General features: G+C 33.3%; 1 protein-coding gene across 36 annotated transcripts in view; it reads left to right on the top strand.

Moving 5' to 3' along the window:
- Rims1 (regulating synaptic membrane exocytosis 1) overlaps positions 1-13026 on the top strand; it is a 442859-nt gene that overhangs the window by 324892 nt on the left and 104941 nt on the right. For 16 of the 36 annotated variants that reach the window (XM_026391401.2, XM_026391387.2, XM_026391385.2 and 13 more), the window contains 2 exons: positions 2038-2109; positions 9052-9164. In XM_026391401.2, coding sequence (XP_026247186.1) covers positions 2038-2109; positions 9052-9164 — 185 coding nt within the window. Of the gene's footprint in view, positions 1-2037; positions 2110-7839; positions 8023-9051; positions 9165-13026 lie in introns of all 36 variants that reach the window. The other 20 variants (XM_026391404.2, XM_026391390.2, XM_026391389.2 and 17 more) reach the window with 3 other exon arrangements.

Here is a 13026-nt window from a genome sequence, read left to right as displayed (position 1 = left end):
TTTTTTGCATTAAAAAAAGACTGATTGAAAAATCCTTGATGATAATGACACCTGCTTTCCTTGTGCTGAAGATGAGAAAAGAAACATTTTTTCTCCCAGACAGTTGTCCTGGGGCACTGTTGGAACCAAGCATAAATTACCCATAAAGACTATGCTGCCTTTTCTTTGAACTCAGATGCTCCTGGGCTACAGACCTACTTACTCTGCCTCTCATCCCCTTCTTCACAACTTTGTGCTGTGTCTATCCCTCCTTCCCTGTGCTTCAGGAACAAGTCTCCCTTGCCAGCAACCATAACAGGCACCCCCTGTTGATTTCAGCATGTACCATGCACTTCAATTGTCGCAAAGTCTCCTCTCCTGACCATACACCAGTAAAGAAAATTCCTTTTACATTTCCTTAATGTGAGAAGGAGAATCTTCTCTTTGTGCTTTCCCAAACCTATACCAGATTTCATGGGTTCTTCCCTTCTTGAAGGATGCAACCTTAGGAAATGCATCAGAATTTACTTCCTCCACACTTTTGGATGGAACCAGATAGACATGTTCCCAGCTTTGCTACTTTATTATTGAGTGGCCTTGCCCTGTGCCAGTTGCTTCATCTGTGATAATGGAGAAAATGGAGATGACACCTTCTTAAAGGATTGTTTTGAAGGTTAAATGAGTTCATACTCCTTCAGTGCACCTGGCATACCATTATCTTCCATTATATCAGACCCACTCTTTTCCAACTAATAAGAGAGTGTGGTGAGTGGGAGACAACTTTCTCCTCTATTTCGTCCCATTTTTCAACTCAGAAATGAGGTTTCAGAATGGTAGCAGGTGAAGAACACATAGCTGAAACCCTGAATTGTAAGAATAAGATAGTGTGAAAGAGGAGCAGTCTCAATACTATACACACTGTGAAAACTGACTTCATTCTTTGACTCATTTAGGATGTCTGAGACTGATAAGCAAAGACAGATATTGGTCTCAACATTATTGGAAGGAAAGTGTATCAGGAAAGAAAATAAGTATAAATTATAGTGATTCAATAACCAATGTAAAATGTATATTCTTATGTTTTGTCTGATTTTTTAAAGGCATAAGTTCTAGACTACAATATTTTGTATTACTTATTTCAAATATGTAGTTTTCTGCGGGTAACTGTGATATGATGGATATGTTAATTAATTCCAGTATAGTAACTATTTAATATGTATTTAATTTATAACATCATGCATACCTTAAGTGTACATAATAAATTTTACATAGCTAGATTCGTTCAGACATTTTGGTCTAAATAGGCACATGTAAGTGCATTAGGGATGTAGGATATATATATAAAATATATTATTTATATGAAAAAACTTCAGATTCCAAATATTGAGTGTATATGTGTACTTTTAGAAAATATATTGGGGACTTTATTAATTCTTTGATTTGTAACATATGATTAACTTTTTAAAATGCAACAGTATTACAAAGAAATCCTTATGACAATTTTAAAAATGCTTTAAATAGTAGATTTAAATACTTTCACTTATGTCAAAATCTTACACCTTAGCATTTTCCTTCTCTTTTCTCCATAATTTTGAGGCAAAAAAAGAAAAAAGAATAGAGCAACTTTGTAGTAGCAAGTTTGAACCTTTAAGAAGTAGAGGGCACATCACCCCTCTTTGGTCTTTCAGCACCTAACCCACCACCATGGTCACATTTATCATCATTGTACTTCACCATTAAATCTGTTTACTCATCAAGGGGAGGCAGAGTTGCTAGCAGGTATCTGTGTTAGATCATTGCTGTAGACCTGTTTGTCTAAACTAATGAAACATGAGTATCTATTGTCTCCTGTTGGCAACTCCTGTCTTCCATCCAGCACCAATTCTGATTTTTTTTAAATTTTTATTTATTTATTTTTTAATTTGAAAAGTATTGACTGACAAAACCATTTAGGTAAAATAGTTGTCATTTTCATGTCTATTGTTTCTATCATTGTATGATGTTGATGTAGCTTTATTCATCAGATATTTTGTATTTCTTTAACATTTCATTCCACAGGCACTCCAGAAAGTCTGAAAGATCTAGCATCCAAAAACAGACTAGGAAAGGCACTGCCTCTGATGCAGAAAGGTAGGCTCGGTGTTGTGCTGTGCTGCGGTCCTTCCTTCTTACAGTCAGGGCATTCCTCTCTCATGTCGCTTATGCAGTTCTTAAACACAGGTTGTGATGTTTAAAGAATTTCATGTAAATAATTTTGCCCCTTTGTGGGAATAGTCTCATTGAAGAAATAAGGGGTATTTTGGAGGTTTAAAAGAAAATCACATTCTTTTCATGGTCATTCTGATTATTAATGAGGATTAAACCCACATTCATTTTTATATACTATTGGGACTTTCTTGTTTGAGAGATTATACTAAATATTTCCACGAACATAATGCCTGGAATATGCAAATCTGTTAAATACGTGTTATGTATATGAATAATGTCATCTTTGAAAAAGTCTCTTTTCTTCAAAAGGATAATCTGTGACTCTTGTGTTTTATAACCATAGAAAAATGCTGATTTCATGCAAAAATTATAAGGAATTACTGACTTGTGTACAATTCATCACATTCCACACATTTTTTTAGTATTTTTAGGAACAATATTGCAGAAATACTTATAAATCCCAAATAACACATTCGTTTGTTCAGTTTAATAAAAATATGAAGTATTGTAATATTATATAAGAATAATATAAGAATATGTTTAACGATAACATATTCAGTTTTTCATTTCATTCTCAAAAATTTTTCATTTCATTCTCAACAATTGTTGAGAACAGGTGTGGGGACATAGATTTAGAAGAATGAATGCATTCAGACATCACAGCTGTTACTACAGAGGTATGCACAGGTAGAGTGAAAACAGATATGTAGGGTCAGAATGAAATTAAACTGTTTGATAAATAGATATCACTTGAACTAAGTGTAGATAGATAAAAGCAGATGTGAAAAGTAGACTGTTTCATGAGAAAGAACAATGTAAAAAAAACACTAAAACTTGAAATATCTTTTTGAGTTTATAGAAAATGTACCAGTTTGGGAATGGAGAACAGGATCCTGGGAGTTGAAAATGGATGCTGAAAATATAAATAGAGATATTCTGAGAGTTTAAATGAATGACAGGACTGCCTTGTTAATGGTGTACCAAAGAACCTCAACAACTTTATGAGCCATTGATATGCTTTAAACACAGGAGGGTGGAGATTGATTTTAACTTACAAAATTATAGATCACCTTGGGAACATTTTGGAAGGTGGATGGAAAGGACCAAGGTTGATTCCAGGGCACCAGCTAGGTTATCATATCAGGCTTATTTGAGATAGAATCTGTATAGTTCAGGGATTCGTTCATTTAACAAGCATGTGCCAAGTTATGTGCTAAGTTCAGGGATCAATGTCCTAAGCAATAACAACAACAACAGCAACAAGAGAAAGAGAGAGAGAGAGAGAGAGAGAGAGAGAGAGAGAGAGAGAGAGAGAGAGAGAGAGAAGAGAAAAGAAAAAGGAAATCTTCCTAAAGGATGTAGAGGATATTGCCACTGAGTTAAGACCCGAAAAATGAGAAGATATGGGATATGTCAGGTGATGAGTAAAGGAGTTGAAGTCTACTCCTAGCAGTGGTACATGGAGATGTTGAGTATTTAGAGAACTTAATTTACAGAGGAGTAAGGATGCAGGGGACTCAAAAAAGTCTTAAATTGGAAAAGGAATTGGACTTTGGGAAGAAAATGAAGCACAGAGTTCTGACAGTTACATAGACAGCCTGAAATTAAATAATACCAATTGCATTTCTGTTTTCACATTCTTTAATCTGAGCCCAGCTCTCTCAAATAGGTAACACTAACCTTTTATACATGTAGGTTTGTTTGGTTATAATTAAATTTCTTAGTTGAATTTTAGTAGAATATTATGAATTACATAGGTAGCTTTAAGTGAATTATTGAATAGTTAGGTACAGAAGAATTAATTTGGATTTTTTAGGTTACATTTGTTTTCATTTCTTCAGAAGACAACATAGTTTCCATCTAACTACAGGTGAAGTAAGGTCATAGTGCTTTTCACATTCACTTTTTTTCCCCCTTACTGTGCTGAAGATCAAACCCAGGGCCTCATGCATGCTAGGAAAGCTCTCTACCTCTTAGATACACTCCCCGCCTGGGCAGTGAATCTTTCCACCTTTGGGAGTTAACAACTTACAAACATGAATCATACCACTCCATCATGCATTGATTTTTGACAAAAATTACTGTGAAAATAACATGGTTTAAAGACCCTTTGTTGGCATGAGCAAACTTGCCCCATGAGGAATAGCTCATAAGAAAATATTTTGAAAAATATAATGGTCAGTTACAGATAGAAGACAGGCAGAACTGATTTCTGTCTTCTGTGCTTGGGAAGCTCTTTCATAAAAGTCTAGCTTTTCTCCTCCATGTAAATTCACCTCTGAGAACTGCTAGCATCCTTTCTACATTCTATTCTGGTGACTTTTCTTCTTTTGGAACCAACACTCTGCATCCTGACTGTGGATGGTTTGTTCAGACATCTACTTAGCCTTGCTTAAATGTATGCTTTATTTTGTGCTGTTGCTTTTGGAAAGTGCCTGTGCTGCTCTGTAAGGGGCCATCATAGGAGGAGTTATTTTGATGACTTCAAATGCCACATGTATGTGGTATACCATCCTTTAATAAGTCATTAAAACAAACAAACTAAAAAAACTAAAACTGGACTTTTTTAATGTCAATAGAAGCAATTTCTGCAAGTCCTATTTTCAGCAATAGAAATATCTGACTAAAGCTTTAAAGTTTTGCTGAGAAATGTGTATAACTTAAGTCCAAGTTTTAGGTGAACAACATAGGCATGGAACAAATTTTGTAGTTAAATATTTAGATATGCATTTGGAGATAGTAAGATAGAGTATGCAGTATACATGTTTATATATATCGCACAATGGGTTCTCATTAGATGCCATTTTCCATTTGTTTCTATCCTACAAATATCAAAACATAATTCTTTCAAGTCCTTCCAAGCAACTTTATATGTGGGCATATATTTTATGTTTTGTACTAAAAAATTGATAGCATATCTGAGATGTGAAATTACTGTTTTTCATTTTATGGTATAGAAACAAATACTATCTCAATAAGCAGAAAAGAGAGCAAATGTTGGAGCACAACAGACTTGTGTGGATCCTAACTCCAACACATTCTATCTCTGTCTTTTTGCAAGTCACTATGATCCTCAGTTTTTCATTTGTACAATAGTAATAATTATAGTTCTCAGGGTGTAAGAATTTTAAAAAAGTATACATAGATAAGTATGTGTGTGTATACACACATAGCATGCACACACATTCAATGCCTGGCATTTACAGATGCCCTGCATTGATGATCAGTAAAGTTCTTACCATTTTTATTATCCATCATTCCCTCCCTGCCATGTTCACTGACATGGTTGTTCTAAACCTCTGTCATTCTTTTTGCATCCCCAAGTTCTTATCACATCCCATTTCATGGAAAAGATCAATGCATTACAGCCTGGATTCTCCAAGCTTTTCACTCAAATACCTTGGAATTTCTGGATTAATTTTCCTAAAACAAACCATACTTATATCCATTATCTCTCCTCTGCAAAATCCTACTCATCTCTCTTCAAGTTCTCCATTTCCTCTCTCCAGTTTCCCTTCCTATAATTCAGCTTGCTGCCACATCCCCTCTCTTCCTCAGGCAAAGTGGCTTTCTATTTATTCTTTGTTCTGTACTCTCCTGCTTGTCCACACTGGCTAGTGTCAGGAACTGCTCCATTATTGAGGGGCTTTTATTTCATGTAAAAGATAAACCAAATCTTACTAAATGATTAATCTCAAATATCATAGGCTATTTTCAGGCTCTGCAAGCCTCCATGTGGTCAACAAATGATGCATTAAGTCACCTATTCTGGAACTGTACAATATTCAGCCAGGAAAATTTATTTTCCCCTGAAGTTGCTTTTTGTATCTTTGCTATTTAGTTTGGTTGCACATTTAAATTATTCACATCTCATGTCCCACTCAAGTTGTTCTTTGGTACTTATAAATTGCATAAAGGAAGAGCACAAGATTTTATTGAAATTGTAATAATCATGAAATTTCTCATTACTTGAGTGAAAAACTGTATGACTGAATTTTAGACCACATTCAGTATGTGTAGTTTGAATAGGATTGTTAAAATTTCTAATCATGATGGCTTCTAAAGGAAAAAATAGATAATACTTACTCAGTGTCATTCAAAAGGACTTTGTCATGTAATCCTTCCCTTATCAAATTTATACAGTTATGTGAAAGTCAATTCAGAATGAATGATTTAATATTAAGTATTAATACTAATATTTTAATAAAATGGAATATTGTCAGTTCCTTTTTTATCTTCATTTGGAAATGAAGGTAATAATCCATGTTTCAGAATATAAAATAGGATCTGATAAAACATTAATCTATAACTAAAGAAGATGAAAGACCTGAGCTGTACCTTTTTGTTCCCTTCATCCTGATATTTGCCATTTTATTGTTCTAAAATGCAAGAGATACCCTGAATCAAAATTACTGTAACTATGAAAATTATTTTACTTAAAAAAAAGATTATCAGTCTAAATACAGATTGAATAAAGTATTCATCAATATACTTTTGGTAGCCAATATGTATTCTTTATTCTTATCCATTTCAAGTTACTTAGTGCATCAATTTTATAGCATTGCTTTAAAAGAATGAGATGTTGGTCAGATGCAGTGGCACACGTCTGTAATCCCAGAAGCTCTGGAGGCTGAGGCAGGAGGATTGCAAGTTCAAAGACAGCCTCAGCAATGTTGAGGTGCTAACCAATTCAGTGAGACCTTGTCTCTAAATAAAATACAAATTAGGGGGATGTAGCTTAGTGGTCAAGTACCCCTGAGTTTAATCCCCAGTCCCCCCCCCAAAAAAAATGAGATGTTATTTAATTTCTTCTGGCATAATAGGTATTTTAATTATGAATTTTATTTAAAGTGTACTGAAAATTATGAAAAAGGCAAAAGTATTTGTTTTAAATATATTTTAAACATAAGTTTTTTTTATTCTTAATCCTTAATTCAGAAATTGGTTCTGTAAAAATTTTGAACACCATTTGGAGATAGTTGTCAATATATTGACAGATATCTTTTTAGATACTGTTATATCCAAAAACATGTTTTTCTCACATGTCAACCACGGGCACCTAATTATATGAATTAATGAGACATTCTGCATTTTTAATATTAGTCTATTTTTAATCTCCTTAGATTATTCTCAGAAGACATCCTCCTTTTGCTGTTTGCCATGAACTTGCTTATTGCAAAGAAACATTATGAACCTTGTAAAAATATACAAAGATTTCTACTGTGCATTATTTCTTCTTGAAGGCATGTACTTGAAGTATCCCCATGTTCATCATTCTAATTATTCTGACTCATTCAATCAACATATCGGTGTTGAGCTCTTGCTGTCCATACAGCTATGTTTTAGCACTGGAGATAGAGCTCAGAAAAAGATGAGAGACAGAACTCTGTGTCCCTGTGGAACTTATAGGAGGTTCATTATTTCAGAGCAACCTAGACTTACCCTTTAAAAACTATATGACATTCACATTTGCAATAATAACTTGTCAGTTTGATTTTAATTTCATTTCAGTAATTGTGTGACGGGTTTTCTTCTGGTTCTTTAAAAATCACTGTCTTATGAGAGTAACAAGGTTTTCCTTGGACAGATGTGTTGGTATAAAGTTAATGTGAACCTGCTGACTGAAGATCTTTTTTGGCCCTAATGTTTTAGGGTTCTCCCACCATGTCTTTCTAGAAGGGGACACGCAGCCCCAAGAGCGACTGATCAACCAGTCATTAGGGGAAAACATCCCGCTCGCTCAAGGTCGAGTGAGCACTCTAGTGTCAGAACACTGTGTTCTATGCACCACCTTGCCCCTGGAGGGTCGGCGCCACCTTCTCCGCTTCTGACAAGGTTGCTATTCAGTGTCAGCCCAGCATTCATGTCCTGCCTCCGGGTGTTGGTGTGGTGTTGTATCTTCCTGAGCACTCGAAGCTTTCACTCATTATGACACCATAATTTTTAATTCTTTTTCTGTGGCACTTAAACCTCTCCACATCCTCTACTACTTGCATCTATCTTTAATTCTGCCAGTTAGCTATCATTGAAACTTAAATTGACTGTGTTATGTCCTTTCATCTGTTTGTGGCATATTCATATACAATTTATTAATTATGTGAAATTCTGTATGATAAATTATTTGGAATTAAATATGTATTTGCTTTTTAAAAGTGTAAGAGGAATTAAAAAACATAACCTTCCATGTGTTCAGTGAAGTCTTAGAGCATCTTAAAGTTCTTCAGTTAAACAAAAAGTTTGAATGCCAACAGATGGAGGTCAGCTTATTCCTGGACAGTAGTAATGTATCTGCATGCTTCTCAAATTCTCATTTGTAATTTCAGTCCTTGTGTCAATAGATTTCATAGCATGTGTCCAGGATTATTTTAAATACCTTTCAAGGTTTTTTCTACTTAAAGTACAAGTGAGTGGTAATTTTGTAAAAGTATCTCCAATTAGAAATATGTCTGTCAGTTTTAAGTAATTCTAATATCAATTTAATAGGAGCACTTTAGGCAACAGCCTCTCATAACTAATTTTTCTATATTTTAAGATCTAAAGGCTGTAATTAGATATGTTTGTTTCAGCACTACCAAACAGGAATAACTTGCCCAGAAAGCACAACTTCATGGAAAGTTAAAAAGAAGTGAATGGATTCAGCTCCATTCAGGAATTCATTATCAAAGCTGTGTGTAGAAGACATTGATCTGTTCTTTTGAGCTCCTTTTGTATTATTCCTTTTACACATAGCATTAAAAAGAACTTGATTTTGCTTCCAATGACCCAGTTAGAGGTTTTATATCTGTTTTAGTAACAGGAAGAAGGGAAAGATTTTTTGTCTGGCTGTATTGGCATTTCATCCCTCCCTCTGTTTTATGCCTGCAGAATGCATCGACAAGGAAGTCCAACCCAGTCTCCTCCAGCAGACACATCCTTCAGCAGTCGCAGGGGAAGACAGCTCCCTCAGGTGCCAGTGAGAAGCGGCAGTATAGAACAAGGTATCCTATATGGAGAGATCCTTGTCCAAAAATCTTGGATTTGAGAACCTCCTCTTTTTATAATCTTTTTATTAAATGAATAATATTTTGGGATAATATGTAGTTTGCTGAATCCTAAGAAGTTAAATTTCTTAGAATTTTATCCCCAATACCCCAGTGGTTCCTGGTTTTGTTGACCAAGTAAACCAACAAGTTTTAGCTGGTCACTTGTCAGAATGGGTGGAGGCCTGCAAACATGGTTTTACAAAGGTAAAAAGATAGAAGATAAAATTAGGAGAACCCCAGTGTGATATGGTATTTTTACATATTAAAAGAAGATTTGCCTTAACCTATTTTTAAAACATATTTAAAAAATTAAACAGTCATTTTGAATGCTTTACTAGTGTTTTTTTTTATTTTACCTTGATTAACAGTATCTTGTATTTTTTATATAAGTTTAAAGATGGAAAGCTGTCTTAGAGCACTTACTTAGAGATTCTCTCACTTTGAGCATGTATACATTATTTTCCTTACGGGAGGAGCGAGTGCACATGTGTGTGCATGTGAATGTGTGTGTGATTTGATAGCAGAAACTAAATTTTAAACTACATGAGCCAGATGACTTAAATAGTGGGTTAAAAGAATCAGTATTTATTGTATGCCCCATTTCTCAGTAAGTGACAAGATTTATCAGTATTCATTATCACATATTTCTTATCAAGGATTTAAAAATTATTGAAATAATTTTTATTGAGTGGTAGTGTAAATGCAGTGAACTGATATTTGAACATGCATTGAGAATCTTCCTCCCTGTGAAACAACTGAAAGGTTAACATTTTGAATATTTTTTTTCAACAGTGTTGATTGTTGCTGATGTAAAACTTGCATTTCACTCCATATTGAGTGTGCTGGATACATTTCTCTCATTACTCGAAGTGCTTTACTGAATGTGTCACAGAAATGTTAAAGATCTGTGAAGATAAATACTTTGTCTCAAAGACTGATGTGGCATAGTTTGCCATGCAGAATAGTTGATTATAGAAATATAGTGTTGATTTTAAGAGGTATCAACTTATTAATAGAGTAATGCTGGTACAATAAACTCTGAATTTGTATTTTTTTAAATCATACTTCCTGTTGATATATCATGCTTTAGTTTTTATGGTTGTTTTAAAGGCATCAATTAATCTGGAAAATATGATACTTTGTGAAATCTGACTTTCTTTTCTAAAATGGCAGTTGCTTTATTTAAATTATGAATTTACATGTTTAACAAACTTTTTGTCTCTTTTCTGGGAACATTTTGAGAGAACTATCTATAATTAATGTTATTAAAACTAACCCAGATGAAATTATTTAACTTTTTAACAAATAAAAACTGGTGTTTATGTAAATTATTCTTCCTGAACTCCTGTTGCACAACTGAAAGACTACAGATTTTGGTGTTTGGCTACAGACTTGTTGTTACTGGTTATATTGATACTGAAAAAGTCATGTGCTCCTAAAATTCTTTGCATTTCCTCTAGTTGCAAGTAAAACACTCTACAGGTTCAAAAGCATATAATGATACTGCATATAATTCTCAATGGCAAGATTATAGTTGTGTTACTTCCATAGAAATAAGAATTGCTTCTGCAAAATCGGTTGGATAGTATGTTGGATTTTTTATTTTTAAAAGTTCATGTTTTGTTAAAATCAGTGTTACTCTTTATGATATTTATATTCACAGTTGTCTTTCAGAGAAATCATCAATATTTAAGGATTGAGATGAGGTGGGAAGAAGGGAATAATTGAGAATGACAATTACTAATTTTTTTGTTTTGCTGTTTAATATCTCAAATACACTAGTGGACACTTTTGGTCATTTGAGGTTCTTGAAATATAAGATCTTAAAAGTCATATAGATATAGTTTTTGTAAAATGTAAAAAGAAGTATGTATTATATATAAGTGTTCTTTTTCTACAAACATATTTATGGTGTACTTTATGATGTTAATATATGTATTTGGGACTTTTGGTACATAATACTATACTGTCTGCCATCATATTATTATGGATTTAATTCAAACTGAACAGCTCATATGATAGCTATATTTGTCCTAAAATATATTTTCAAAGGTAAATTTTTAATTTGATTAATGACCTAGGTAAGATTTTAGCACATGCTATTTAAGATTGATTGCAATGTTGTTCTTGAGGCTATAGGATTATTGTTACTTTTTTATTTTCCTATTATTTGTTTAATTTAGTTTTATCTTATGTGAAGATTGATATCAACTGCAGTTAATTTGTAATTGATTAATTTTCTCCTGCATTTGACTGACTTTTTGTCTCTTTTTAATTTTTTTTTATTTTAACAAAGAGTGGTTTTCTGATTTCGTTTTTTGTTTGTTTCTTTCTTTCTTTCTTTTACTGGAGTTGATTAAACGATGATTGTTATGACCCAATATTTCAAATGGTTTATATTCCTGGATAGCTATACAACTTTTTGATGCACTTCTAAAATAACTTTTTTCATGTGGTTTCTATATACTGTTATATATATATCATTGTTTCTAGTATGTATGTCAGGAAAATTTGATTGACTTGGTATATTTTTTTCTTATAAGATTTACTTTACACTCCTTGTACCCTAAAATCAGTATCTCTTATTTTAAAAGGCCAACATAACATTTGAACAGATTGCTTAATTTTTAAATAAAAGCATTTTTAAAGTGTTTTTTAAAAATGGGGCAGTGGAGGTGGGCGTCGTGGCGCATGCCTGCAATCCCAGTGGCTCAGGAGGCTGAGACAGAAGGATCTCAGGTTCAAAGCCAGCCTCAGCAACAGCAAGGTGCTAAGCAACTCAATGAGACCTTGTCTCTAAATAAAATACAAAATAGGGTTGGGGATGTGGCTCAGTGTTGAGTACCCCTGAGTTCAATCCCTAGTTCTCCCCACCCCCAAAATGGAGAATGTTAGCCTACTTGCTACATGAAATGTGATTGTTACAATAGGTTTGGGTGAAAAGCAAAGAGATGATTACAGTACATGTTTTGAGATAAAGATAAAGAAAATGTAGGTTGTAATATAGAAACTCTAACTAGTATGTGAAAATACAGTGGGAAGACTTCAATAAAATTTCCTCAATTGTATTTCAACATTGTATTCTAATGTACTGAGAATACAATGTATTCTTATGTAAAGGGACTAATGCCAACATAATCAGTTATATAAAAATATATAGTTTTCTAGCTGGTTTTGGTGGTGTACACCAGTACTCCCAACTGTTCAGGAGGCTGAGGCAGGAGGATCGTTTGAGCCCAACAATATGAGGCCAGCCTGGGCAACATAGAAAGACCTTGTCTCCAGGAGGAGAAAAAAAAATGTATGGCTTTCTAAACCAAATCAAGTGATTTTTTTGAGTGTATGTTTGCTCAAATGGATGTCTTTAAAGAAGTATTTAAAGATCATTCATAAATCAAGAGTGGTGTGCCAATTGTTTTATGTTTCATTATTACATCTGCTACCTGAAACTCTTATGATATTTCCTTTTATAAATATCTAGACAGGACAGTAAATAGTGTACTGACAGTGAGATAACTTAGATATTATGAAATATCTGACATTAGTTTCTAAAATCCAAGTAATTTCACTTTGGGATATTTATATATAATTTAATTTGAGAAAGAAGAAAGAATTACTTAAATTAGAATATATTTTTCTACGTAGAAAATGTTACAGAATAGTTTCCATAGTACAGATAAAAAGCATACTTTTAGGAGAACTAAGTTTATTTTACCATATGCAATTTCAAATCATATGAATTTATATCATTTTGTGATATAATTCTTATGAATATTAACTATGCTTTTAAATACATTTACATTAAAAGACAATGTAA

Source organism: Urocitellus parryii, chromosome 8 (assembly GCF_045843805.1).
Source record: "Urocitellus parryii isolate mUroPar1 chromosome 8, mUroPar1.hap1, whole genome shotgun sequence".
Lineage (NCBI taxonomy): Eukaryota > Metazoa > Chordata > Mammalia > Rodentia > Sciuridae > Urocitellus > Urocitellus parryii.
The sequence above is the reverse complement of the archived record's forward strand: the minus strand, read 5'-3'. Positions and strand labels throughout refer to the sequence as shown.